General features: G+C 42.5%; 1 protein-coding gene across 1 annotated transcript in view; it reads left to right on the top strand.

Moving 5' to 3' along the window:
• sim2 (SIM bHLH transcription factor 2) overlaps nt 1-16,352 on the top strand; it is a 92,201-nt gene that overhangs the window by 36,430 nt on the left and 39,419 nt on the right. The window contains exon 5 of the mRNA XM_063049791.1: nt 11,712-11,797. Within this exon, the coding sequence (XP_062905861.1) occupies nt 11,712-11,797 (86 nt within the window). The remainder of the gene's footprint in view (nt 1-11,711; nt 11,798-16,352) is intronic.

The following is a 16,352-nucleotide window of genomic DNA, read 5'->3' on the forward strand; positions in this document are numbered from 1 at the left end:
TTTTTAGTTACCTACCTAGCAAAGGAACTGAATTATTTCCAATGCAGCCTCCCCACTCTGCTTACCTTACTATACTGATGTTCCCATTACTGCCTTAGTTGAGACTATTAGTCTATTTATAACCTATTATATGGGCGCTATGGTAGCGTAGCACGTAGCACGATGCTACTACAGCTCGGGCTTTCTGGAGTTCAGAGTTCCGGTCTGGTGGTGTTCTGTAAGGAGCCTCTGTACACCTTCCCCGTGGAATACATGGGTTGTCCGCATGTCCTCCATTTTCCTTCCAAAGTCCCAATACGTATTGGGTAGGTTAATTGGTCATTGTAAATTTTCCCGTGTTTAGGTTAGGACTGATTGGGTTTGCTGGGTGGTGCGGCTCGAAGGGCTGGATTGGCCTTCTCCACGCTGCGTCACTAAATAAATGAATGAATAATCCCAGTGGAGGTCATTGCTGTCAGCATGTAGTCTTTTCAACTTCTTGTCAATCATAAATGGTGACAAGTTTGGGATCTAAAACTTTTGTCTTGTGGAACGGAGTCAAAAGTCTTCCTCAAAGTAAATTTATTATCAGAGTATGTATATGGCACCATATGCTACCCTGCGATTCATTTTCTTGCAGGCATTCACAGTAAAACAAAGAAATACTATAGAGTGGAAAACTGTGCAGAAAGACTGAAAAACAACCAATGTGCAAAAGAAGGCAAACTGCAAATAAAGACAAACAAATAAATAAATACATCAGCAGATAAATAAATAAATAACAAATAGACAAACAAACAAGTAAACAGAAAATACTGAGAACATGAGTTGTAAGGGTCCTTGAAAGTGAGTCCATACATTGTGGAGTCATTTCAGGGTTAAGGCGAGTGAAGTTATTCCCTCTGGTTCAGGAGCCTGATGGTTGAAGGGTAATAACTGTTTCTAAACCTAGTGGTGTGGGAATTAATGCTTCTCTGCCTCCTTCGTGATGGCAGCAGCAAGAAGACAGCATGGTCTAGTTGGTGGGGGTCCTTAAAGGCCGACACAGCACTCTTGTTGCAACAGTCCCTGTGAACACAAGAGATTCTGCAGATGCTGGAAATCCAGAGCAACACACACCGCATGCTGGAGGAACTCAGTTGGTTGGGCAGCCTCTATGGAAAGGAACAAACAACCAACATTACAGGTCAATAGGTGCCCTGATGAAGGGTGCCAGCCCAAAATATTGACTGCTCATTCCTCTTCATAGACGTTGCTTGACTGGCTGAGTTCCTCCGGCATTTTGTGTGTGTAGCATTCCTTGTGGATGTGCTCAATGATGCGGAGGACTTTGCCTTTGATAGACTGGGCTGTATAGACCACTTTTTGTGGGCTTTTCCATAGCAGGCTGTGATGCAACCAGTTAGGATACTCTCACTGTGCATCTACAGAAGATGGTCAAAGTTTTAGATGACATACTGAAGCTGCATAAACATCTAAGAGAGTAGAGGCGCTTTCTGTGAGTGGTGAGTTCACTTCGGTTCTTGGTTGTCAGCGGGATAGGCTCCAGGATACTTGAGCTGCTGACAGCCTTCAGATTAGGATGAGTGTATTGTCATATACACCAGGGTGCAATGACGTTCCATGCTCGCATGCTCTATACTGAGTAATAATAAATCCAACGATAAACGCAGCCAAAGAAATGGTGCAAACTGTAGGTAGTGCCAAGAGCCCCCACCTGAGCCTATCCCGTCTGCCTGGGTTTGACCCATCTCCTTCTCTTCTCACTGCTACCGTCAGTGGGGATTGTGCAGGGCTTGGGTCACACACTGCCAAGTTTGGGAGTAGTTGTTGTCCTGCAGCCATCGGGCCCCTGTACCGGCATCACTCGCTGCAGCGCTGAATGGACTGTGCAACGGTGGCCTGCAGCCATCGGACTCCTGGACCAGCTTCATTCACCTCAGCGCGGAGCTGGCTCCCAGCAACTCCGCGGTTCATGTTCTGTGTATTACTTGTTTACTTGTTTGCACGATTGTTCCTTTTTTTTTACTCATTGCCTATCATGAAGGATCCCACCTACCCTGCTGATGAAATGTTCATCCCACTCCCCTCAGGGAAGCAGCATCCGTGCCAGGACTACTAGACTCAAACACAGTTACTTCCCCCGAGCCATCATGCTGATTCACACCTTCACCCATTAACCCACCCCACCACCAATACATAGACATCACCTCACATCACTTTATGTACGTACAATCAGTCTATGTACATAACAGTTACTTGCACATTGTGTTTTATAGGTTTGCTTTTATATTTATATTTATTGGGTTTTTGTTCTATAGGGCTCTTTATGCTTACTTTGGTTTTTTTTATGTTGCGTCTGATCTAAAGTATCAATTATTCTGTTCCCCTTTACATTCCCGTGCTGAAGAATGAGAATAAACCATCTTGAATCTTGAATCTGGAAGGCACATAAGAAGCTTTTGCCTCCACTCCAGAATCAATGCCATTCCCCCTTCAGCCATTAAGTTGCTGTGTGCGGATGATGCATTTGCCCATTCAGAAGCTGAGTCCCATCTTCACTGAAGCAAATAAGAGAAAGGGCATCTGCGAAGGAAAGATCCACCACTAACCTTTCTCCACTGTGCAACACCATCCTCTGACAACAATGGCCCATGACGAGACCCTGGAAAAAATGGACTCTCTCTAGACATCCAAGCAAAAGACTGAGGATCAAGATCTCAAAGCTCATGGTCTACTGGGACAGCACCGATCCCTGCTCTCCTGTACGCTTCAGAGACCTGGACTACATTTGGAAGTTGCCTCAAAGCACCAGAGAGGTAAAACCGAAACTGCTGCCACAAGTTATCCTTTGACAGCCAACGCAAGCCAACGTTAGCATCTGTTCCACAAGCCAACATTCTCAACACTGAGCTGCTGATTACAGTCAGTCAGATCCATGTCAGGCTGTATCATCAGCATGCCTCCCAGAAGAGAAATTCAATGCCGAGGAAGAGATTATAGAGTAAACAGAGGAAAAGATTCAAAGATGAGCTCAATGCCCCGCTGAGCAAGTATACTAACCCTGTCAGCTCGTTACTGGACATTACAGTCAGAGGAAGAACCGAAGAGCGGAGACATACAGCTCTGCGACTTCCTAGTACTGCATATTCACAGCATAGAGGACATTCAGCCAAACTAGTCAGAGCAGCAAAGAATGTAAGAGCCTTGCAAATAAAACAAACTCTGACCTTAACCATCTGGGCTGTAGCAGTTCAACCCAAAGTTACATAGTCATTTCTGACGTTGAAATTTAGGGAATAGCGTTGCTGACACTTGGTTAGCAGACGGACTTACTGCATGGGTCCTTCCACTCAGTAACCAGTTCAGACCTTGTGCATGATTTTCCCTCAGAGACGCTTAATTTTTTTTTATCATTCATTTAGTTTCTGCAGAGTAAGGGTGTGTGGTTCATGCAGGAGCTGGACATGAGGGAGACTTGTGTCCAGTTGAACTGGTGAGTTCAACAGCAAGGCTCCAGCTGGAGTCTAAACAGAAAAATGCCAGGACACAGTTAATGCACGTGATTACCCAGTGCTGCTGTCACTGACACCTGTTTCTTCTCTTTTTCTCCACGTCAATTAGAATCAATCAGCAATCAAATTAACAAACCTGTCCTCCTTAAAAAATGGTTCAGGCAGTGACACCTGTTCCATTTCATAGCGATGGAAAAGTTGCTCTAGTTTGCTACTGTTATTCATCAGTCACTATAACCTACAGCAAAACCTATTTCGTTCCAAAATCAAGTAGCATTTATATCATGTAGCATTGAACAGTAGTGGCTAAAATCCACTTAGCAAATTTTACACAAAGCATACATTAATGAAACATGGAGTGAGCAGTTTCAAGTTCCTGGGTGCCAAGATTTCTGAGGATCTATCCGGGGCCCAACATATCAATGCCATTACAAAGAAGGCAAGGCAGCACTGTATTTCATAAGGAGCTTGAGGAGAATGGCTATGTCGCCACAGACACTCGCAAATTTCTGTGGAAGTACTGTGGAGAGCATTCTGACTGGCCGCATCACCATCTGCTATGGAGGGGGGCGGTGGTGGGGGGGGTGGTTATTGCTACTGCACAGGATTGAAAGAAGCTGCAGAAAATTGCAAACTTAGTCAGCTCCATCGTGGGCACTAGCTTCCATAGCGCTTAGGACACCTTCAAGGAGCAATACCTCTAAAAGGGCACATTCATTATTGAGGATCCCCCATCACCCAGGACATGCCCTCTTCTCATTGGTACCATCAGGAAGCAGGTACATAAGCCTGAAAGCACATACTCAGTGATCCAGGAACAGCTTCTTCCACTCCGCCTTCAGATTTCTGAATGGACATTGAACCCATGAACCCCACTACTTTTTTTGGACTATTTTGCAGTTTTTATTAGTATGTATTGCAATGTACTGCTGCAAAAAAAACACCAATTTCACAACATGCACCAGTGATATTAAACCTGATTCTGATTCTAAAACAGCAACATTGAAGGTTTTTGACAAAACAACAAGCAAATCTGCATTGCATTCAACCAATGATAGGTTGGTAAACATTTCGTTAAAAAGAGAAATTAAATTAGCTTCGCAAACACGGGGAAATCTGCAGATGCTGGAATTTCAAGCAACACACAAAAAAGTTGCTGGTGAACTTAGCAGGCCAGGCAGCATCTCTAGGAAGAGGTACAGTTGACGTCTCAGCCCAAAACGTCGGCTGTACCCCTTCCTAGAGATGCTGCCTGGCCTGCTGCATTCACCAGCAACTTTTATGTGTGTTGGTTGAATTAAATTAGCTTATTATCGTACAGTGAAATGTGTGGTTTTTGCAACAATGACCAAGACAGTCTGAGGAATGTGCTGGGGCAGCCCACAACTCACCAACCCTCACCTGTACATCTTTGGAATGTGGGAGGAAACTGGAGCACCCGGAGAAAATCCACACAGTCAGAGGGAGAACGTACAAAGTCCTTACAGACAGTAGTGGGAATCAAACACCGAATGTCATCACTGGCTCTGTAAAGCAATTGCGCTAACTGCTTCGCTGCCAAGGGGCCAGGTCCACTGTGGCCCCTAAAAAGCTTTTAGTCCAAGGTTAGAGTTAAACACCTTACTCAAAATTAAGGACCCTAAGGCACGGTTTACAAAATCACATCTTGTGTTCGTAGCAAAGCAAACAGAGTGAGCAGTGTTTCTCTCTCCAAGTTGGTTCTTTGCACAACCAAGCACTGGAGAAAGATAAACACAAGGGATTCTGTAGATGTTGGAAATCTTGAGCAACACATGCAGAAAACGCTGGAGGAACCCAGCAGGTCAAGCCACACCTATGGAATGAATAAACAGTTGACGTTTTGGGCTGAGGCCTTACATCAGCTCTGGAAAGAAAGGGGGAAGAGGTCAGAGTAAGAATTTGGGGGAGGAGTAGGATTACAATCTGGCAGGTCATAAATGAGACCAAGTGAGGGGGGGATGAAGTAAGAAGCTGGGAGAGGATAGGTGGGGCTGGTAAAGAAGAAACAATCTGATAGGAGAGGACACTAAACCATGGAAGAAATGAAAGAGAATGGGAACTGGGGGAGATGATGAGCAGGTGAGAAGAGAAGAATAAGACAGTAGCCAGAATGGGGAGTGGGAAAGAGGAATGAAGGGCAGTGGGAAATATTACTGGAAGTTGGAGAAATCAATGTTCATGCCATCAGGTTGGAGGCTACCCAGATTAAATAAGGTGTTTCTCCTCCAACATGAGTTTGGACTCATCATGGCAATAAAGAAAGTCATGGACCAACATTTCAGAATGGGAATGAAATTCCTTTCCAGTCTTCATGAAGGATCACGGCCTGAAATGTCGACAGTTTATTCCCTCTATAGATGCTGCCTGACTTGTTGAGTTCCTCCAGCACTTTGTGTGTGTGTGTGTTGCTGGAGAAAGATAACGCTTCTACAGCCTGTCAGCATTTACTTTAGTATAGATTATAACTGGACCAGGTAATAGGAAATGCAGAAAATGTTGGAATACCAAACAGGTCAGGCAGTGAACGAAACCATTTTTTAATGGTGTAGGTTTTGCAAATTATAAATCAGAAAATTGGATTATATCTCAGAGGCTGTCTGACCTGAATACAGTTTTAAAAATATTTTGTGCTATATTCACTCTTGCTGCATGCTGAGTGTTTTGTTTTTGTACCTTATCATAACATTGATTTAATACTAATTCAACGCCATGGCCAAGAAAGCCCACCGACCCTCTACTTCTGCAGGAGGCTAATGAAATTTGTTACGTCCCCTTTGACCCTTGTTAATTTTTGTCAATATACCACAGAAGACCTAGAAGTACCAATGCTTGGCATGACAAACGCTCTGCCTATGACTGCAGGAAACTGCAGAGAGTTACGGACACAGCTCAGCACATCAGGGAAACCAGCTTCCCCTCCATGGACTCTGTTTACACTTCTAGTTGCCTCACTAAAGCAGCCAATGTAATCAAAGATTTCTCCCTCTCCCACTGGGCAGAAGACACAAAAGCTGAAAGCACATACCACCAAGCTCAAGGATAACTTCTATCCCACCGTTATTGAACAAACCTCTTGTATAATAAGATGGACTCCTGTCCTCACAATCTACGGCACTATGCAAAAGTTTTAGGCACATTTATAGAGTTAGGGCACCTAAGACCTTTGCACAGTACTGTAGTAATTTTATTTATTGCTCTGTACTGCTTCCACAAAAAAAAAACCAGAATTCATGATATGTATGAATGATGATAAACCTGATTCTGATATGGGTCTCTGTTGTGGACTGAGAGTGGGAAGGTGACAGGGGGAGGGGATTCATGGTTGGGAAAAGAGAAAGGGAGGGGGAAGGGAGCGGTTAGCACCAAAGAGACATTCTGTAATGATTAGTAATGGCTTCGAATGATCTTGTCTGCGGTATTAGGCCTGAGTGTGTCTGCACCTGTGCCCCCCCCTCCCATCCATGCTACTCCTTCTCTGCCCCCTGTTCTACACCCACCTGTGACACTCCTCCCTCACCATTCCCAATATCCTTTGCTCCTGCCAGATTTACAAACTTGCTCTCCGCTCCACGTTCATAAATACTGTACTGTGCAAAAGTCTTTGGCATCCTAGCTATACGTACAGTGTGTCCCTGAGAGTTTTTCACAGTGCAGTACTGTCCCTCGTTGTGATCTTGCACATCGCTGTCTGCCTGTGCTGCACTATAACTGTAACTACTGTAGATTCTACATTCTGTTATTGCTTTTCCCTTGCGCTACCTCGGAGTACTGATGTAATGAAATAATCAGTATGGACGGTATATAAAACAAAAGTTTTTAGTTGTGGTTCAAAGTTCAAAGTTCAAAGTGCATTTATTACCAAAGTACGTAGGCAGTATACAACCCTGAGATCCCCCTTCCCACAGACAGCCACGAAACAAAGAAACACCGTGGAACCTGTTCAAAGAGAACATCAAACACCTAACATACAAGAAAATTACGCAAATGGCAAAAAACGAGTGAGAAACACAAAATATAAAACATCAAACCACAAAGTCATTGAAACAGTCTTGGAATATTCAGTTTAGTTCAATTCAGTTCAATTTAGCGCCATATTGCTTGTTGACTGCAGGCCGCAAAGCCAGTCTGCTCTGATCAAAATTGCATAAAATAGCATAAAAGGGTAACCAGAAACAAGAAACACATCATAACATGAACTACAGAATCCAACTGAGAAAGCACCTCGATTAAACCATGCCAAAGACCCAAGACTCCAGCATCTTCCTTGGGCAGCATCAAATGAGAGGGAGAGAGAGATCCGTCACACACAGGCATCTCCCTCCAGAAGCAGTGAGCGAGGCTGAGAAAGAGACCAGTCAAGCACTGGCAGGTGGTGCTGAACATCCACTTACCTTCCACTCTTGTCCTCATTGTTTTAATCTTGCTTGACACTTTGATCGGCGAGAAATGGAGTCGTTCAAGGGCTTGCACCCTGTCTCCAGGCTTCTTGGCCTCTAGGCCCTTCTTGGCCCTGCTCAAAACCTTGCCAAAACTCCCTCAGATACAGTAAAGCACCAGTTTGCTCAATCAGTCCAAAAACACACCATCAAAATATAAATCACAGGTTCCAATCATATTTGAAAGAAGAAGAAGTAAAAGAAATAATTTTGTGAACTGTCACGTCACCTTTGGTTATGTCATCTACTGGTTCCATCTTCTTCAGAGCTTCAGTACACGTGACAATAATAAACCAGTTTACCTGTTTACTGTAACTTATTTTGTGCAGGAGTTATCTTACCATATAGAATCATATAGATTATCCATTCAGTTGGCCATGTGGACATCTGCCCATCCTCCTGAGTTTAACCATATCTACAGAGGTGGGGAGGTATCCATATTTATTAATGGAACTGCAGTCTCAGCATGAATCAGGAAACAAGATCAGTTCACTAATGTACAAATTAATAATGCTGATGTTAACGATAACATTATTCAATTCAGATCAGAAGAGCCAGCTATTTCAAAATGAGGTTTCTCAGCAGTCTACCACATGAGTCCGTGTTTATTTGTTGGCTTAGAAGGCATTCCCTTATGAAACTTTGGAACTGATGCTGTTGCTAGAACATCCTTTTGGTTACTTCCATGAACGTTAGAGTCAGGAGCGTAGTTGTGACTCGGTCACAAGTCTATGGTCACTGAGGTATGCACAGTATACGTAACAAAGGCAAAACTGTGGGTTATGGATTGTGAACACAAGAGACTCTGCAGATGCCGGAAATCCACGTACAAAATGCTACAGGTCAGGCAGCATCTATGGAAAAGAATAGACAGTCGACATTTTGGGGCGAGACTCTTTTTCAGGACTGGAAAGTAAGGGTGAAGAAGCCAGAATAAGCAAGTGAGGTGGGGTGGGGGAAGGGATGGAGAAAGAGTACAAGCTAGAAGGTTGGAGCCTGGTGGGTGGGGGAGGGGGATGAAATGAGAAACTGGGAGATGATAGGCGGGAAAGGTAAAGGGCTGAAGAAGAAGAAGGAATCTGATAAGAGAGGAGAGAAGACCATGGGAGAAACGGAAGGAGGAGGAGCACCAGGTGAATGCGACAGGCAGGAGAGGAGAAGAGAAGAAAGGGGTAATAGTGGAGCCAGAGTGAGGAATGGAAGAAGAGAGAAGAGGGAGAAGGAAAAATTACTGGAAATTAGCAAAATCAATGTTCGTGCCATCAGGTTGGAGGCTACCCAGACAGAATATGAGGTGTTGCTTCTCCAGCCTGAGAGTGGCTGAAATGTGAGATGATGTGCTCCTTATATTCTTGTTGAGGTAAACAATGCAAGCTAAGGCTCCAGTCACCACCAGCTCCATGCAGCCAAAACCCAGCAGTGCCATTTGGGAGACAAACCAGATCCAATGAATTAAAGGCACAAATGAGATTAACAAACATTTCTACAGATCATTCTTTTTAGTGAAATATACAAAGCCTCGGATCCCACTAACTTGATTCTACTTTAGAAAAGGATTCATTTGGCAGTTAGTTTAAAAATCTCTCAAGATTGGAATCAATTAGTTTGTGTGTCTTGAAAGAGAATTATGTTTGGATTTCTGTGATAGAATGTTAAAATTGGGTGATATGTGTAATACAGTCATAGAGCATAGCAAAAGGCCCTTCAGCCCAACATGTCCATGCCATGGGTGATTCTGATCTATGCCAATCCCTTTTGCCTGCTTTAGGCTGTATCCATCTAGTCCTTTCATTTCCAAAAGCCATTTATAAACATTGTAATTGCATTTGCCTCTACCACCTCCTCTGGCAGCTTGTTATACGTACATAATCAGCACCCTTTCTGTGAAAACTTGTCTCTCAGATCTTCAAATTTTGACCCTCCCACCTTAAACTTTTTCCTTTGGTTTAGACCACTCACTCTGGTTTTGAATGAAGATGTATTAAGACCTATTTCACCGCCTTTCATTACTCTCACAGTTCTTTAAAAATGTGACATTTGTGATCCTGTTCATCTGAACCAGGAATTCCCAACCCGAGGTCCATGGACCACTTGCTTAATGGTATTGGTCCATGGCGTAAAAATGTTGGGAACCCCTGATCTAACCCATCCCTTTGTTAAGTTTTTATAAATAAAACCCATTGCATTACAAATATCTAAAAGAGTTAAATTAATTCCCCAAAAAAACAGTGATAATTTCCTTTTAGCTTTTCTTATCTGCTGCCCAGATGTATCTCTGTTATTTTTCAGTTGCGACCATTACGGCTTTTATTAACTCCTTCAACAGTTTACTATAATGTCATAAAGGTAAAATAATATCACCTATAATTCTCCTACTTTCCATATAGTTCTCTTGCTTGCTCTTCACCACAGTTGTACTCATTGAGTTGTGGAACGTGTGGAGGGCTGTCAGAGGTTACAGCGGGACATCGATAGGATGCAAAGCTGGGCTGAGAAGTGGCAGATTGAGTTCAACGCAGATAAGTGTGAGGTGGTTCATTTTGGTAGGTCAAATATGATGGCAGAATATAGTATTAATGGTAAGACTCTTGGCAGCGTGGAGGATCAGAGGGATCTTGGGGTCCGAGTCCATAGGACACTCAAAGCTGCTGCGCAGGTTGACTCTGTGGTTAAGAAGACATATGGGGCATTGGCCTTCATCAACCATGGGACTGAGTTTAAGAGCCGAGAGGTAATGTTATAGCTATATAGGACCTTAGTCAGACCCTACTTGAGTACTGTGCTCAGTTCTGGTCATCTCACTACAGGAAGGATGTGGAAACTATAAGGGTGCAGAGAAGATTTATGAGGATGTTGCCTGAATTGGGGAGCATGCCTTATGAGAATAGATTAAGAGAACTCGGCCTTTTCTCCTTGGAGAGGCAGAGGATAAGAGGTGACCTGATAGAGATGTATAAGATGATGAGAGACATTGATCGTGTGGATAGTCAGAGGCTTTTTCCCAGGGCTGAAATGGCTAACACAAGGGGGCACAGTTTTATGCTGCTTGGAAGTAGGTACAGAGGAGATGTCAGGGGTAAGTTTTTTACCCAGAGAATGGTGAGTACGTGGAATGAGCTGCCGGCAACAGTGGTGGAGGCAGATATGATAGGGTCTTTTAAGAGACTCCTGGATAGGTACATGGAGCTTAGAAAAATAGAGGGCAATGGGTAACCCTAGGTAATTTCTAAAGTAAGTACATGTTCGGCACAGCATTGTGGGCCGAAGGGCCTGTATTGTGCTGTAGGTTTTCTATGTTTCTATTCCCTTATATCCCACCAATGAGTGTTTTATTCTTCAGTTCAATACAATTCAATTGGGTTCTCACATTTTAATTGAAATATGCACTTACTTATAGAAATCCAAAACGGTTCGATCCCCAGTAAATCAGACGTGCCTTATAATATACAGAAAATATATACCAGCATGATTGCTTGGAATATTATACACTAAATTGCAATCTTTGATCAATACAGCCCCATGTTATGCATGAAAGTACTTTTTTAATATTTCATGAATAAATTGGTCCACCATTACCTCTTGGATGTCTGCAAGCTATACAGCATCATCCAATCCAGAGTTCAAATAAGAATAATAAAATATCATAATAAAAAAGACTCTTTATTGACTTGCAGTAGTCCTGTGGCTCCTGTACAATAACATGCCATGATTATTAGGATTAGAAACTCCTTGGATAATATTGTTTGCTGTTCCTTTCCAGAATATGAAATCGATCGTTCCTTCTTTCTGCGTATGAAATGTGTTCTGGCCAAAAGAAATGCAGGTTTGACTTGTGGTGGTTACAAGGTAAGAAAATGTAAATAAGAAGTTAAAGCGAATACACATTAGCAATATATAAAAATACTGTGGTCGAGATTATAATTCTTCCTCTGGGAGATACCCCACTGCTTGCTCGATTATGATGACAACATAGCACTCTTTTCCACGGATACCAGTAAGAAAACTTATTTCAAGAAATTGTATTATTTCTTCTCATTAACACCACATTAGTTGTACGATATTTTCCAGTTACAATATCTTCATAAACTTTGTAAAGTGCCCCTAATTTAACAAAATATCCCAAAGTGACAGCGAAAATTTAAAATGGAACCACATATTAGGCAATCTTGGAGAAAGCTGGATTTTAGAACATAGAACATAGATTATTAAAACACAGTACAGGCCCTTTCAGACCACAATGTTGTGTCAACCTTTCAACTTTCTCTAAGATCGATCTAACCCTTCCCTCTTACATAGCCCTCCATTTTTCTATTATCTAAGGATCAAGGATCAAGGATCAACATTATTCACCATACATATTACAAGCAAGAGAAAATCTGTGGGCGCTCAAAATCCAAGCAACGCACACAAAATGTTGTAGGAGCTCAGCAGGCCAGGCAGCACATATGGAAAAAAAGTACAGTTGATGTTTTGGGCCGAAACCCTTCAACAGGACTGGAGAATAAAAGCTGAGGAGTAGGTTTAAAAGGTGGGGGGAGGGGAGAGCAAAATGCCAGGTGATAGGTAAAACTTGGAGGGGGAGGGATGAAGCAAAGAGATAGGAAGTTGATTGGTGAAAGAGACAGAAGGGCATGGAAGAAAGAAAAAAGGGGGGAGGGCACAATGGGCAGGCAAGGAGATAACGGGAGAGAAGGGCAAGGGGACAAGGGGATAGGAAATGGTGAAGGGGGAGGGCAAGCATTACGCATCTTCCCACCCTCCACGTTTCGCCAAGCATCTACGCTCCATCTGCCACAACAACAAGCAGGATCTCCCATTGGCCACCCATTTTAATTCCACTTCCCATTCCCATTCCGATATGTCCAAACATGGACGCCTCCACTGTCGGGATATGGCCACCCTTAGGTTGGAGGAACAACTCCTTATATTCTGTTTGGGTAGCCTCCAACCTGATGGCATGAACATTGATTTCTCAAACTTCCAGTAATGCCTCCCCTCCCCCTTCACTATTTCTTATCCAATTGTCCCTCTCTCATGTTATCTCCTTGCTCACCCATTGCCTCCCTCTGGTGCTCCTCCCCCACTTTTTCTTTCTTCCATGGCCTTCTGTCTCTTTCACCAATCACCTTCCTAGCTCTTTGCTTCATCCCTCCCCCTCCAGGTTTCACCTGCTGCCTGGCGTCTCCCCTCCCTTCTCCGCACCTTTCAAATATACTCCTCAGCTTTTTATCTCCAGTTCTGCCAAAGGGTTCTGGCCCAAAACATCAACTGCACTTTTTTCCATAGATGCTGTTTAGCCTGCTAAGTTCCTCCAGCATTTTGTGTGTGTTGCTCACCATTCACATTTACATGCTTAATATCAGATATGACTTTCTAAGAGTTTCATAAATATCCCTAATGTATCCCCCTCACCACTCCTGGCAGGGTGTTCCATCCTATTTCTGTGTTAAAAAGACTTACCTCTGATTCCCTCCGCACCCCACCCCAAAACTTTCCTCTAATCACCTTAAAGTTATGCTTTCTCATATCAGCCATTTCTGCACTGGGGAAGAAATATCCTCTTGGTCTATGTCTCCAATATTCTTGTACACCTCTACCAATTCAACTCTCAGTTTCATTCGCTTCAGAGGGAAAAGCCCTAGCTCACTCAAGCTATCCTCATAAGATACACTCTCTAATCCAGCTAGCACCCTGGTAAATCTCCTCTGCACCCTTTCTAAAGCTTCCACATCTTTCTCATAATGGGTAATCAGAATTGAATACAATATTCCATGTGTGATCTAACTGGGAAATGTCATAGAGAGGTTCAGAGAAGAGTTCCTAAGCCAATTACTTTGTCAATTGAATGCTTAGCTACCATTGCAAATTAATAAGATTATTGATTAATTAAAATTAATTAATTGTTTAGATGAATGTTTATTTTTGTAAGCATAAACTGATGGAAATCTCCAGTTGCTACATTCTTTGGTGGGGTTCTGAGTTATATAGGACAAAAGTGCTTAGGTTTTATACTTCCAGGGTACCAGTGAATTTTGTTATTATCTAAACTATAGAAGCGTATTCCTGATCCTTGTTCTTTCAAAGATCAAAGTAAATTTACTATCGGAGTACATATATGTCACCACATACAATTCATTTTCTTGCGGGCATACTTACTAAATCCAAGAACCGTAACAGAATTAATGAAAGACCGCACCCAGCAGTGTGGACAAACAACCAGTGTGCAAAAGACAACAAACTGTGCAAATATAAAAGAATAAATCATAATAATGAATAAATAAACAATAAATATCAAGGACATGAGATGAAGAGTCATTGAAAGTGAGGACATGGGTTGTGGGAACATTTAAGTGATGGAGCAAGTGAAGCTAAGTGAAGTTATCCCCTCTGGTTCAGGAGCCTGATGGTTCAGGGGTAATTACTGTTCCTGAATCTTGTGGTGTGAGTCCTGAAGTTCCTGTACCTTCTTCCTGATAGCAGCAGTGAGAAGAGAGCATGAACTAGGTGTTAGGGTCCCTGATGATGGATGCTGCTTTCCTGTGACCATGCACCATGTAGATGAGCTCAATAGTAGGGAGGGCTTTTCAATGACAGACTAGGCCATATCCATTACTTTTTGTAGGATTTTCCACTCAAGGGTACTGGTGTTTCCATACCAGGCTGTAATGCAACCAGTCAATATACTCTCCACCACACATTTATAGAAATTTGTCAAAGTTTTAGATGTTGTGCCGCATCTTCTCAAACTTCTATGGAAGTAGAGGCTTTGCCGTGCTTTCTTTGTAATTACACTTACCAGAAGACCGAGTAACAGCACCATTGAACGTAAAGTTTCTGACTCTAGATGAGGGGTGGCTTATGGACCTCCAGTTTCCTCCTCCTGAGGATAATAATAGGCTCCTTGTTCTCGCTGACTTTGAGTGAGAGCTTGTTATTGTGGCACCTCTCAGCCAGATTTTCAATCTCCCAGCCAGATTTTCAATCTCCCTCCTATATGCTGATTTGTCAGCACCCTGCTAGAATGTAAGGATACGTGTGGATAAATCTGTGCCAGTCTGAGAGGTCCCTGCAGTCAAATAAACTGCAAAATCCTTTGGCAATGTAGGATTGATGTCACCACTGTGGCTATTCCCCAGCAAAATGAGTGAAAATCAGAAAAAAAAATCATTTCTCCTTTGCATCAAATCAACTATGAATCATCAATGGTTGTACCAATCATGAATGATAAGTTATAGGAGCAGAATTAGGCATTGCTGTGCATGAACCATCTTTCCTCATCCATGTGATAGATGTCCATAAGACCATAAGGCACTAAGACATAGGAGCAGAGCTAGCCATTCAGCCCATCAAGTCTACTCTGCCATTCCATCATGGCTGCTTTATTTTCCCCCTCAACTCCATTCAACTGCCTTCTCCCCATAACCTTTGATGCCCTGACTTATCAAGAACATATCAATAGCCAGTTTAAATACACCCAATGACCCTACCAAGAGTCAAAGCACAAGGGTCTGACTCCAGCCAACATAGCTCTCTGGGTCATTTAAACCATGCAAGCCTCTAAATGCTACAAAAAGATTGTAGTCCTCTTGATGGATCTATCTATCTATCTATTATTTATTTATTTATTAATTATCTCTCTATAATTCACTTATAGCATATCTTTTATTTTCACAATTTGTCTTCTTTTGCACCTTGGTTGTTTTTCTCTCTTTATGTCTATATTGTTTTTTTTATGAATCCTATTGGGTTTCTTTATTTTCTTGTAAAAGTCTGCAAGAAAATTAATCTCATGGTAGTGTATTGTGACATATCTGTACTTTCATAATAAATTTACTTTGACTTTGACTGTGACCTTAGATCAGTTAACTCATCAAAGGTCCGTGATGGGATCTGCTCCCTTTGTTGATCTCCAGAATTTGGCTATGAATTAGGAAGTGCATTAAACAACAGAGCCAACAGGAAGCTTGGATGGTTTCCCTTATAAGTAGCATTAGACGGCAATTCAGGCAAGTAATGATGACTAAATTGAGACTATCTGCCAACTTGAATTGTGTTCATACCACACCATGTGCTATATGCTTTGACTTCCTATTACAAAGAGGTTTCTGTATTTTATTTGATTATTCTAATTTCAAGCTTTTATGAAATTGAATTTTCCAAGGTCAGCATTCCAACCATAGCTGGAGGGTGGAATCTGGAAAAACAAGTCAGTCAGGAAGTGTGATCAACATGACAGGCACTTCAGGAACTGTTGCAGGGCATGCAGTTCAAGTGCTGTATTAGCCCCTCATCGGCAACAAAAAAGGGAGAATAACAAGATTTTCCAAAACCTTAAAATAATCCACAACAAATTAACACGAGAAGGCACAGTAGCGCAGTGGCTAGCACAATAAATTTACAG

The sequence above is a fragment of the Mobula hypostoma genome, chromosome 6, assembly GCF_963921235.1.
Source record: "Mobula hypostoma chromosome 6, sMobHyp1.1, whole genome shotgun sequence".
In the NCBI taxonomy this organism is placed as follows: domain Eukaryota; kingdom Metazoa; phylum Chordata; class Chondrichthyes; order Myliobatiformes; family Myliobatidae; genus Mobula; species Mobula hypostoma.